The sequence below is a fragment of the Rhincodon typus genome, chromosome 18 (assembly GCF_021869965.1).
Source record: "Rhincodon typus isolate 14 chromosome 18, sRhiTyp1.1, whole genome shotgun sequence".
NCBI lineage: Eukaryota > Metazoa > Chordata > Chondrichthyes > Orectolobiformes > Rhincodontidae > Rhincodon > Rhincodon typus.
Genome location: NC_063349.1, coordinates 31619266 through 31632816, shown reverse-complemented (window position 1 = coordinate 31632816; position 13551 = coordinate 31619266). Strand labels below are relative to the sequence as shown.

Genomic DNA, 13551 nt, shown 5'->3' with positions numbered 1-13551 from the left:
GACATCTCCTCTAGCGCTGCCACCTCTGGGTACCTATAAGCATTCAATTACACTTGATTTTACTTCACTCCCTCTAACCAATAAATCAGGCAACAGCCATTGAGCTGTTAGCATCAGCTCAAAACAGTCTTTGTGAACGGGTGATGCAGCACATCGGTTTTTGAGGAGTGGCTGAATTTTCAATCTTGGTTTTTAAGCCACAGTAACATGCGAAAGAAAAACACAAGCCACAAAACACAGAACACTCAGTGAAAAACGGATCAAGCAGAATTTTATTTTTCAAGCCGAAGAAAGTACACCCAAGCTCTGCTCTTGCCTGGATAGGATAACTATTTCTAAAGTATCAAAAGGGAATGTCATTTCAGAGTTATGTGAGATTTCTAACTTTGATATTTAAATCATGCTTTTCATGAAATGCAAACTGAAGTTTTACTAGGAGAAATGAGTTCATAGTACTACATGCTGTATATAGATTCCTTAGTCATGATTATGCAACATTTTTGTCCCATCAATGCAACTTTCAATTAGCAAATGCTTAACGTTTGTAATAAAGGAGTGATTCCTCCCTTCACAACACACAAGTAATAGAATTTAAATTTGTATAAACTGGAGCTTAGAGTGTTGTAATCAGCATTTAAATTTGTTGCAGTTAATTTCGTTCAAGACATCAACTTCTTCTTGCAGTCCACTGAGCAAAACAGCATTCCTTCCACAGGCATGAACTTCTGGCCAATCAGACACTTGCCGCAGCAAGAGCACAGGAAGCAGTCAGGTGTAGCGTGCCAGTTGTAGTTCCCATATGTAACACGCTGGGCCTCTGGATCAATGACGTTATGACAACACTGGCACACCTAAAATCAGACATTGACACAGAAAGAAATTCACAGTTGCACAAAATTTATACTGACACCCATCATAACCCATCCGGTAGTGCTGTGCAAAATTTGGTTAATTAGTCCCTGGCTGCATGCTTGCTCCCTGGTGCCAATTTGCTTGCGTTCCAAATGCCTGTGCATTTTACTCTGACCTCTTCAACTCACAAGAAACAGCTTCTATGAAATGCCGTAAGTTGACACTTACTTGTTTTTTTTTCTGTAAGTCATTAAATTCTAAATTACATACACAAATCCCTCCAGGAGGACAGCCTTCCTCAAACGTAGAATGATTAAAGTAGGAAGGCTATTTTCCCACCCATTTGGTGTCAAGGTGGACAGGAAGTGGGAACAAATCCTTTGGGGGAGTTGTCCTGTGTGCTTTGGGGCAGTCCCTTTAAGATTGTACCCTCCCCTGTGAGCCTCCCACCTGGCCTGTAACATCCTCCCTGGTCCGACCCTCCTCCTTCCCCTTCCCCTCAGGTACCTAGCCCCTCTGGAACATTGCTTAGTGGGACAGGATGCATCCACAGCAGTGTTCACTACTAGCTCTGCAAGGGCTGCTGGTTGGCCAGCAGCTCTCAAGGGTAGCACCTCCTTCTACTGAATTCCAACTCTCAGCTTAAGGCCACCCAGTTATCAGGGTGGAGTGGGAGCATGTTTAGTCGATGAGGAACAAGCAGTTTACCGCTGGAAAATCTAGCCTGTAGATTGTAACCAAAACACAATACTTTAAATGTTGGTGCATTGGTATTACTGTTTGCATTTCTCAATCGGTATAGTGGCTGGATTAAAAAGAAATAAATGTATGCAAGGAAAATTACATTTACAAGGCATGCAGGGCCAAAAACATCTGTACACAAATAGTTATAGCAGCTGTATCTCTAGTAAAACTTCTATTGAAAATTCCAAAAGTCTCTAAAAATAAGTAAAGCCTAAGGGTGGAATCAATCTTGATATGACCATTTGCAGTTTTATAATCTCCCAATTACAGACCCAAAGAGTTTGGCAAAATACATTACCGCAGCATGAAGCTTCACATAGCAAGGTTTGCAGACAGGTTTGTCATTCACCATAACATAGATTTCTCCGGCAAGGACACAGTCACACTCATAACAGCAGAAATGCTTCAAGTGCCAATTCTGGCCTTCAGCTTGAGTGTATTCATTGCTGAATATTAACTAGGGAGTGAGGGAAACAACAAAGAACAAGACAGTAAATGCACAACATACAGTTCAATTTTGTAATCACAGTACATAGTAAGTAAATCTATTTGATGTGTTAAAAATACAAAAAAGGATGCAATGCAAGTGCCAGAATATAGTCATTTCCGAAAGCTTCAATGACACCACCCATTGCACAAGGAAAATGAAAGCAATACTAAGCACAACAAGTTTCATGAGAAATTAATAAGCTATATTATGTATTTTAGAACCAATCCTGAGGCCTTTAAAAACTACAAAGCACAAAGTTAAAAAGCACAAAATATATTTTTGAGGTGATTTGACAAGGGGAAGAGGTGTAACAGAATCAAAAACGTTCCATGAAGTTTATAAATACACAAGCCTATTGTACAGTAGGAGGTATCTTTATGTTATTTCATTATGTGGAGTTTAGCACACATTACCAGTGTCATAGTTTTATTCCTGGAAAACTTTTTCAAAAAGTTATACACGTGAATATCTCTTTGTAATGTTGTATCACAGCAAGAAGTGGGGCGTGTTTTTAGTGGATTGCACATGGTAAGTTGGAAATCAGTGTGTTATGAAAATGTTTTTAAGACCACCATGTCAACTGACACATGGGAAGAACATACACCACAGTGACACCTACAGTCTGAGGAAAGCACTGCAAGTTAGAGTATCCCAGGTTTTACTTAAAAATCTGAGCTAATGCAAGAAATCAACATCACAAATCAGGAGGATGCTTTTCTTATGGTGACCTTCACAACAATTCACCAGTTCCTCTACAGAAAGGAGTAAACAAAGAGCTTTTAGAAGCAGGTAAAGAATATCCATCCACCTGGTAGAATTTAAGAAAAAAAGCAACATTGTACAGGCAGGGGTTGTGATAAAAAAATGAAATTTCCCCTATCCTATGCAGATTGAGCAAATCACAGTAAATAAATCCTCTCTACAAGGAGGAGCATTTACTATCCTGTGTTTAGTTTGCAGTTTTTAGAAACAGTAACGTCAAGTCATATATGAATAGATAAAGACCATTTGGTCTTTCCATCTTTATAGAATACCTAAGTGCTCAGCATTATGAAATGTTATACTTCAATACTTCTATTTAAATCTGAGCTTTTATTCAGAACCTTCTCCCAATTTGGAATGACATATTCTTTATACAGCTTTCTACGATATCTATGAACAATAATTGCTTTCAGCTCCTGAGGTAAAAATAGAACAGGCGATTATAATCATTTAAAATACAATTCAAAGTATACCAGTCCACTCCATTTCTCTTTATCTGTGTCTCTGTTTGACTCTCACTGTAACTGTGGGAGATTGGCTAATACAGTGTTCAATATTTTACCCTTTCAGGTTTACCTAAGGAGAAAGCTAACATAATCATAGTTCAACATGTTTTTGCTGTTTCATACCTCAAGAGAAAGACATGTGAAAGAAAAAACTGCTTATAAAATGGTTTCCCTGTAGATTTTCATGGAGAGTAATTTCCTGTTAATAGATTTTTTAAAAAGTGTAGGAATACTGACACCTAAGGTGAATAAATTGTACTTCCGAACACCAAAAAACATGCTTGGGAACTCTAGGCTGGAATCTGACAAGTTTGCTAGCAGGCTATGACAACTCTGGAAATTGCAATGAGTTTTAGTCTGAAGCCCTTCATTTAAGCATATATATCTAATTAGAAAATAAAACACAACTAAGTTCAATTACTTGTCTTTTGAAAGAAAACCCCCAAACTACAAAATCTGATTTCCAGCCCTCAATTTATTAAAGGACACAAAATGATGGGAAACAGACTTTCAAATATGATACAGAATTATGTAATTTGAACTGTTTGTGAGAATGAGGAAATTAAATCAGAAAGTTTAAACTTTTGGCTGACTGGATGAGTATCTGGCTCATTTGTTTAGTTCTTACTAGCTGGCTCTCCACAAAAATGCACATTACTGATCAGTATGCAAAATAACACTTATAAAGACACTATTCCTATGCAAGTGCATTTGCATGGGAATTTAAAACAAAGTGGAAGTAACTTTACATGAACTATGAGTTCTGGTCTGAAAACTATCAAAGTTAATTGTTTTCAATGTGTATAAATGGACTGTGGCCGTGTATAGGGACGTTTTTTGATTTTCAATACTTTAATTTTCGAAGGAAATTGACAGCAGCAAATGCTCAGTTCTACTCTATACCACAAGCCACGCAGAAGTGCTCTTGTTATTACTCCACCTAAGAATTACAGCTCAATAGGATAGTGAGCAAATTGCTGTTTGTTTTAATTGCTCTGTAAAGTGCAAGTTACAAGATCTGTCAACATCATGCACTAATGTTTCTTGCTGTTTCCTTGTTATTTTTAATATATTTGTTCCATTATTTTCAACTAAATTTTAGTTTTTCTTCTTTTTCATAGAATCATAGAATCCCTACAGTGTGGAAGCAGGCGATTTGGCTTATCGAGTCCACAGTGACACTCCAAAGAGCATCCCACCCAGACCCATCCCACTACCTCAGCCATGTAACCTTGCATTTCTCATGGCTGACTCACCTGGCCTGCATATCCCTCGACACTATGGGCAGTTTAACATGGCCAATCCACCTAACATGCACATCTTTGGACTGTGGAAGGAAACCGGAGCGCCTGGAGGAAACCCATGCAGACACAGAGCGAATGTGCAAACTCCACACAAGACAGTCGCCCGAGAGTGGAATCAAACCCAGGTCCCTGGCGCTGTGAGGCAGCAGTATTAACCACTGAGGCACTGTGCCACCCTTTTTAAAGTCAAGAAGTTCACAAAGGGTATTTTACAGCTATAAATCCCAAAAGGCAAAGGACAGCTGTCAAGTTTAGATCATTAGGCATTCATAAGTTATTCTTTGTACATTTATATAATGGCATATTAGCTAAAACGGACTCCTTTACAGTCCCAGGCTAGATTCTTCATGAATAACTGGTTTACTATGATATGATACATGGTAAAGAAATGTTGAAATCATAATCATACACTTTCTATTGTTTTGACAATTGTTTTTCCCTACCTCATCACAGCCAGCACAACGTGGTTTCTCGGTGTCACAGTAGTGACGTCCACAGTACAGTTTTCCTTTCTTCCAAAAGTAGATCATATCCACAAGCAATTCACTGCAGACACAGCAGACAAAACAAGCGGGGTGCCACAGCTTATCATAACCAGCCCGCTCTGCATATACAGCTGGGTCTCCCTCTTTCATGCTCAATTTACAACGGAAGCATGCCTATAACAAGAACAGAACTCTCAGTGATATCAACAGACAACAGAAAATAACTGAAAACGTGCGACAGTGTTATAAAACAAAATTACGACACATGGCTGATCTGATCTTAGCTTCAACTCTATTTTATGAACTTATCATCTTCAAGGGTACTTGTAGCACTTTAATCTGTCCAATCCATCTGTAGAATAAAGTTGCTCACAGTCACTGCAGTACCTGTCTGAGAAGCTGTCTTTAATCAGTGAATTATTTCATTTGCTAATTCCTGTGTCCACCCAAACAGATTCTAACCTTGACCTTCAGAAAGAATAAAAAAAAGACTGTATGCTATCAAAACCAGATAGAGGTTTGAATACATTACCTACCTGACATGATATAGATACAAGGTCCAGTATTTTGCTGTCATGGTAATACTTCACATCGGAACCCAGATAACAAATGTTGTCAGGCTATTCAATCACAGGGAAGAGAAGGTGTCACAGGGAGGGGAAAAATTATAGACGAGCTCAAATCGCTCCTTAGCAGACAAGTGTACAGAGGGACTAGTGAAGAGAGATCAAGAAGCAGCAATCCTGGCTAGTTCTTTATTACCCCAGCCAAGTTTAGCTGCTCTATCACTGCCGAGTGGAGATGTGTGAACGAGATAAGGGCTGAACTCAAGATTTTCCTAATCTTTATGGTTTAGTTCACAACAAAATTACCAACTGATCTGCAAACAATAAAAATTACAATAAATGAAAATTTTGATTATGGTCACAAAAGAGGAGTTTACTTCAATGTTGACCTTACTAGATTGTTTTAAATCCTCCCCGACCAGCTTATCTCCTTCTGCTGAGGCAGAAGGTCTGCAATGGACACCTGGACCCGGTTTTTCTAGTTTCACAGTTCGGAATGGGATGGAAGTGTTGCATTGACAGAACCACTAGCTTTTGGATGGAAACTATACTTGGGGGTTATTTGCCTCACCTGTCTCTTCAAGCGGTGTAAAAATTCTTTGGTACAATTCAATGTTTCCAGCATTTATTCCAAAATTAAATTTGATTAACTGCTCAATTATCTCATTTTGATTTATGATACTTTACTGTGCACAAATTGGCTGCTGCACTTATGAATATAACAACAGTGACCATTCATCAAAAGATAATTGGCAATAAAGTACATTTCAATGTAATAAGGACATGAAAAGGTCCATATAAAGGCAAGTTGCTTCCTTCTTCTTTTATGTGACATGCTAGTGCACCTTAAAAACCACAATTCATGCAAATCAGTTGGTCTGACAGAGTGACATCAGCATTCAATGCTCAACAAAATAACTCAGGCAGTACTGCAAACTGAAACAGCAAAATGACGATCTCACAGAAGCATCTTAGGTGCTTGAAATTGGATTCAAGCTTGATTATAGTGTTGGTCAGTTCTAAAGTTGATAATGACAATTGGTATATGGATTTTAGCTACAAATTACAGCTAAGTTCTTAATAATTATGTTATTATATACTAATGAAAACAATCCTTGGCTAATTACTGATAAAGTGTAAACCCAATCTAAATATGGCTTTGCAAATAATTGACAAAATTTCAAACTGGATCAGAAGCTTTCATAAAATGCTCATTTAGTGCCATCCAGGAAGTGAGGATAACCTTTGACATTCTGACGTCAGTGAGTCTGTCAATAACATTCCAATTTTGCTAACCTTTATAAAGGAAGGCATAAATGATTTTTAGCATGAAAATATCACATTATGATATTCAATAAATCACACCAAAACAGTCTAGTGATAGGCTTCATGAAGTACAGGTTGTTATATGTCCAACACTGAAAGATTTCAATGAAATAATTCAATATTTTTACAGAACACTACACAAGCTGTTGAGGCCTCATTAAAATTGATTACTGCTAAAGGTCAGATAGAGGTTAACATCCACATCTACATCCATTGAGTCATTCTAGAAATGCATGCAGGCATCAGGTTCAATTGATTTGCACCCTCAGGGAACAATTTCCTGATAGTCGCACTCACTGTCGAGACTCTCATTGGAAACATTTTATGTTGGCCCTCTCCTGGAGCAGCAGAGAACAAATAGCGGGTTGTGGGGTGGGGGGGAACCTGAAAAAAACCAGGTTGTGGGATCATACCCCAATCAAGGTAGTGACAATTTGGAGTGTGGACAAAATTAGGCAAAAAAATGGAGTTCTATTCAACCTTGATATGAAAATACTTCAGCAAAAACACTAACAGATGGGAAACCCTTTATTCTGTATAAAAATAGGTACTTGTACTGCATCCTGCTAAAACTATTCAAAGAAAATTAAAAAGGCTGTTGTGAGAACAGGCCACTTTGCTAATTTTGGAAGGTCTCTCTAGCAAGCTAATGCTAAATTTGTTTTCCCATAGTGAAGGGCTAAACTGCAAAGAAAATAATGGAAACAAAGTAGTCCATCCAAATCCCAGAGTAAGCAGTTCCTGTTTGAAGGAATAATCAGTTTCCAAAGACTGGAGAAAATTACATTAAACTAGTAACTTTTAAAAGCAATGTTTTAAAATATAACTAAAGAATTCTCCATGTAAATGAATTTCTTTTTTAAGTAGTTAGCTTCTAACATCTGGTCAGATTTGCCATATGTGTTAATGAGATATGGGTGATGCACTGTACATGCCATAGTACTGGATTTATTTTCAGCTGTATGAAAAAAAAGTTACAGCTAAAATAACAAAGGGCGTGGACAGAAGAGTATTTTGGGCTGTTTAGTTTCAACTTCCACTCATTGGAACTGCCTTTTCTGAATGAAAGTGAAGTGCATCCTCTGCTGGAGGTCCACTGTAACTACTGGTAATTACTTTAAGTTTGTTAAATGTTCTGACTATATTCAGGATGATGGTTTGCAACGATGGAGGATAGAGTTGGTTTGGCACTAGGTGAACATTATACTTCATATCATTCTATACCATCAAAAGAAAGGGCATATTTCAATCCTAAAATACATTTTTTTACATACAGCCCTATTTTTGAATAGAGAAGAAACACAAAAACATTCTGGACTGAATCTTAGATTCTTGGCTAGGTTCAAGTTGTGCAGAGTTTTTTTTTGGAGATTCTCACCACGAAGCCTAGCAATGTCAAGAAGAGTGGTGGGCTGCCTCACTCCTCATGTGGACAGCATCCTGACTCAGACTGCCCTGAGCACCTGAATGACTGTGTCTAAGACACTGGATTAGTATTGGAGGCTGCCCTTGACTTTACTGTGCCGAGACCCCCTGACCGAAGGCTATACCAACTGACATGATTGAGGTGGCTGAAACCATGCCAACCTTCCTGGCTTTGCATCTGTAAACACAGAAACATAGAAAATAGCAGAAGTAGGCCATTCAACCCTTCAGGCTGCTCCACTATTCAACATGATCTTGGCTGATCATCAATCTTAATACCCTGATTCTACCCTCCAACTAGATCCCTTCCTCTATTTAGCCACAAGTGCTATTTCTACCTTCTTCTTGAAAACACAATGATTTGGACTCAAATGATTTTCTATGGTAGTGAATTCAACAGGTTAACTACTCTCTGGGTGAAGAATTTTCTCCTCATCTCACACCTGAAAAGTTTACTCCTTATCTTTAAACCATGACGCCCGGTTTTAGACTCTCCCACCATTGGGAACATCCTTCCTGTGTAGTCCTGTTAGAATCTTATAGCTTTCTATGAAGAATGAGGGAAGAGGGGACCCTCATTCTTCTAAACTCCAGTGAATACAATGCTGACTCAATCTCTCCTCATACGTCAGTCCTGCCATGAATTTCATTACAGCTGATAAAAGGTTTCTGAACAAGTGGAAGTTCACAAATGGTTATGGCAATAATTTTAGAAGTTCTCCATACTCCAGTAGTGGGGCTTTGTCGATGGCCTGTTTGAAAAGATCTGTGAATCATATCCAGGTAAAACGCATATTAGAAGAAAAAGACATTGGAGGAAGAAGAATCCTTCAGAGTATGAATAACACAACTATAGAAGGTTCTAGGGGATCCACAATTCATCAATCTGGTCTACTCTATTAAAGAGTCATAGAGCTGTACAGCACAGAAACAGAACCCTCAGTCCAACTTGTCCATGTCGACCAGATATCCCAAATTAATCTAGTCCCATTTGCCAGAATTTGGCCCATAACCCTCTAAACGATCTTATTCATATACCCATCCAGATGCCTTTTAAATATTGTAATTGTACCCACTTCTTCTTGCAGCTCATTCTACACAGACACCACCCTCTGCATGAAAACGTTGCCCCTGGTCTCCATTTTAAATCTTTCCCCTCTCACCTTAAACCTATGCCCTCTAGTTTTGGACTCCTTCACCCCAGGGAAAAAACCTTGACTATTTACCCTATCCATGCCTCTCATGATTTTATAAACCTCTATAAGGTCACCCTTCAGCCTCTGACGCTCCAGGGAATATAGCCCCAGCCTATTCAGCCTCTCCCTATAGCTCAAATCCTGGCAACATCCTTGTAAATCTTTCCTGAACCCTTTCAAGTTTCACAACATCCTTCCTATAGCAGGGAGACCAGAATTGCACGCTGTATTCCAAAAGTGGCCTAACCAATGTCCTGTAGGGCCACAACATGAGCTCCCAACTCCTATTCTCAATGCACTGACCAATAAAGGCAAGCATACTAAACTAGAGAACACAAACTTAGGCATGATGGTCTTTTAAAGCTATCTACCCTGATCAAACATACTGGAAGAAGAGGACTGAATGTGTCAGACAGCAACTACGCACAGTGGATGCAGAACAAGGGGAAAAGTTTGGCAAACCTCATTATTTTATTTAGGTTAATGGTAGCAATTCAAATAATTAAAGTAAATTAAATAAGCTGTTCATACATTTTAATTTAAATTCATCATCTAATTTCAGTGAGCATTCCCTGAACCTGAAGTAAGTGTTTGTAAATTGTCAGGGTGATACAATAGTATGAGATTCGAACACCCTGGCTGTGTGAAGCAGGACATACACTTCAATATTGTGCCAGTCTATTTTTCTAGCTTTATTTCTGATTTACTTCAAATTCTATTTAGGAATATTAGTAACATTTATTGATGATACATCCACCACTGAACATAATGGTAATATCACCTGTTTTCAGGTGATGAGAATTGCTGTAACTCCATTTTGAGAGCTCATGATCTCCATTGAATTTACATGTCTTCGAATCTCCATTCGACATTTTCTTGGCTTGGCTTAATTCCCCAACTTTTTGCTCTGGCAAGCCATGTAATTAGATACCAATGTCAGCTCTGTAGCACTCTGACTTGAAACAGGAGGTTGTCTCTTCAAATTCCATCCCAGAGGAATCTATGATGTGGGAGATGCCACCTTATATTCTGGAAAAGTTACAAAATAAAAGACCCTTCCGCCCGTTTAGTTGGACGTAAAGATCCCATGGTACAATTTGAAGAGATGCGGTGAAGTTCTGAGTGTTCAGGACAATATCAGAATAGCACATTATCCAATTTAGTTAATTGCTGATTGTAGGACTTTGCTGTGCGCAAATTGGCTGCAGTTATTTTAGATCAGATTTTGGCTACTGATGGTGGATAACACAAGTCAGAAAATTTCTTGATTTGGCAGACCTGTTCACGACTTAAAAGTGCCCCAACATACTATATTTTTGCCCTGGAAGCAGATCTTAGGTGGCCATGGGTAAGTGCTGAGGTGGACTGCTTTGAAGACCCACTTTAGTTCTGTAGGACATGGATCCAGTTGTTTCATAAACTACTAGACCTTCCTCCCACTCACATGCCCTCTCCTCCCCATATGCCCAACCAAAGCTCCCCCAACTTCACATTCTAATACCACATCCATAGCCACTCACCCAGTATCAACCTTAGCAGACATGCAGAAGGGAGGAAATACACTTCTTACAACATAACAGAGGTCTTATTCACATAAACGTGGTGGATAAATAAACTCATTCACAATACCCATTCAAAACGTGTAAATCTCCATAGGTAGTCACCCTGGCCCACTCTTCCTTTACCCCCAACACCCAACACCCCCACCACCACCACTATCACCCCCCACAGCACCTTCCCCTGCAACTGGTGAGGGTGCCACACCTGCTCATTTATCTCCTCCTTCCCCACTATCCAAAGGCCAAAACATTCCTTCCTGGTAAAGCAACACTCCACCTGCACTTCCCAGAATCTAGTCTACTGCATTTGCTGCTCACAATGTGGTCTCCTCTTTACTGGGTAAACGAAGCGTAGACTGGGTGACTGATTCACAGAATATCTACATTCTGCTTGCAAAAACAGACACTGAGCTTCCAGGTACTTGCCACTTTAATGTACCACCCTGTTTTCTGGCCAACATCTCTGTCTCTGGCTTGCTGCAGTGTTCCAGCGAAGCCCAATGCAAGCTGGAAGAACAACACCTCGTTTTTGCTTGGGGACCCTGTTGCCCACCGGACTCAATATTGAGTTCAATAATTTTAGGGCCTAAACTATTCCATGTCCTAGCCCCCTACCGCACACACCTTATCACATAGCCTGCCATTACACACAACCTATTATTAGTTACTAACAGTCCCCATTAACAACTATTCGCCCTCCGAGCCAGATCATTATCAACTCCTTTGTCTATCCAACTGCTCTTCTCTCTCTCTTCAGGCTCTATCCTATCATTTACTCCCAACCTCATCCCCCTCCCTATTTTCTGCATATAAACTGACGTTTTACCAGCTACCATCAGTTGAGGAAGGGTCAGCAGACCCAAAACGTTAACTCGGATTTCTTCTTCACAGATGCTGTCAGACCTGCTGAGCTTTACCAGCAGCTTTAGTTTTTGTTCCACAGGTGGTTAATCTTTTATGGAAAAGAATGTCAATTCAGACCCCATATCAGTTAAAACAAAAAAGATCCCTTTGGGGCCTCTTTAAACTGCAAATCAAATGGTGAACTCATAACAGAGATAATTGTAGTGCTTGAAACTCAGACAAGCTTTCATAATAATATAATCATAAACCTTGTGAAATGTCAAACACTGACTGAAAATGCAAGAGTTGATAATGTTTTGTTTTTCTAACCCATATCAATGGCCCATCAATGAAAGTAGCCTGGCAAAGCTTTGTTTTAAAACAAAACTCATTGACAGCTTCAGTGTATGTCTTTCATATTTAAAGATGATATCTTTTAAAATAAACTTCAGATAATAACACTTAAATGGACTTAATCCATCTCTTCCAGCGAGAGTTCATGTCCACTGTTTAAATCCATGATTCTCACACTGCGGGTTAAGGTCCTTAGACCAGGCAAAAGGGTGTCTCTTTGAGCTTGTTGAGTTTGGCATTCCATCTTCTGCTAGTTACACTCCACCCACTTCCCCATCAGCAACAACTGAGTGTGTCAGGAATGGGAGCAGGACATCCAGGCACTGCCCACCATTTCCATAGTGGCATGGAGTCTTCCTGACTGCTGGTTTGCACACTATAAAATGATCCCATTGGTGAAGTACAGGCTCCCTATAAAGTACTTGATTTCTAGTTACACAACAAGCTCCTGTAAAAAGTGATTCGAGTTTTCTGTCATTCATGTGTGAATATTTTTTTAAACTTTTAAACAGATCAACATGAGATTTGGCTTTTAATTGCAATAATTTTCCCTGCATCATACTTTATAGACTTAGCTGACAATATTACACAAACCTAACACAAATGGTATTTCAGGCCCTGCTAAAAATGGGCATGTTGAGAACAGTTTATGTATCTGGCAATGCTCTTGGATGCTTCAACAGCTCAAAAATGCTTCATGGGATTCAAACGAAATACAGAACCTCTTAGGAATTCTGACATCATATACAAATGAATCAATTGTAAAAAACTTGAATTCTAAATCAAAATCTAGGTTTTTCTTCAGCCAACATAACTTAGTACCCTCTATCTCCAGTTAATTATAGAATCAATAAGTAGGTGCCACATTTTACTTCGTTAGCTGTTGGATTCTATTTATTTTAAGCCTCTAAATCAGGTTCAACTTTTTAAAAACAGGGAATGGACCACGTCAGTCCTGCAGGTCCTGTGCAACCCGTATGGTATTAGTGCTTAGTTGGGAACTGCAGAGAGGTCAGCCGGAGTAGTCCTTCCCAAATTGGCCAGGGGGTGGTGGTGCAACATGGAAGTCTGCTCACTGAAAATCAAGAGGAGTTATCAAGGGCCACTGCTGTGGTAGGGAGATTGGTGAAGTCAATGTG

At 39.3% G+C, this 13551-nt stretch overlaps 1 protein-coding gene across 1 annotated transcript in view; it reads right to left on the bottom strand.

Annotated features, from left to right (window-relative positions):
* Positions 1–254: 254 nt before the first annotated feature.
* The window catches only part of tes (testis derived transcript (3 LIM domains)), a 47257-nt gene continuing 33960 nt past the window's right edge, over positions 255–13551 (bottom strand). The window contains exons 6-8 of the mRNA XM_020511536.2: positions 5102–5317; positions 1895–2053; positions 255–851 (exon numbers count right to left, since the gene is read on the bottom strand). Of these exons, the coding sequence (XP_020367125.1) occupies positions 660–851; positions 1895–2053; positions 5102–5317 (567 nt within the window). The 3' untranslated portion in view covers positions 255–659. The remainder of the gene's footprint in view (positions 852–1894; positions 2054–5101; positions 5318–13551) is intronic.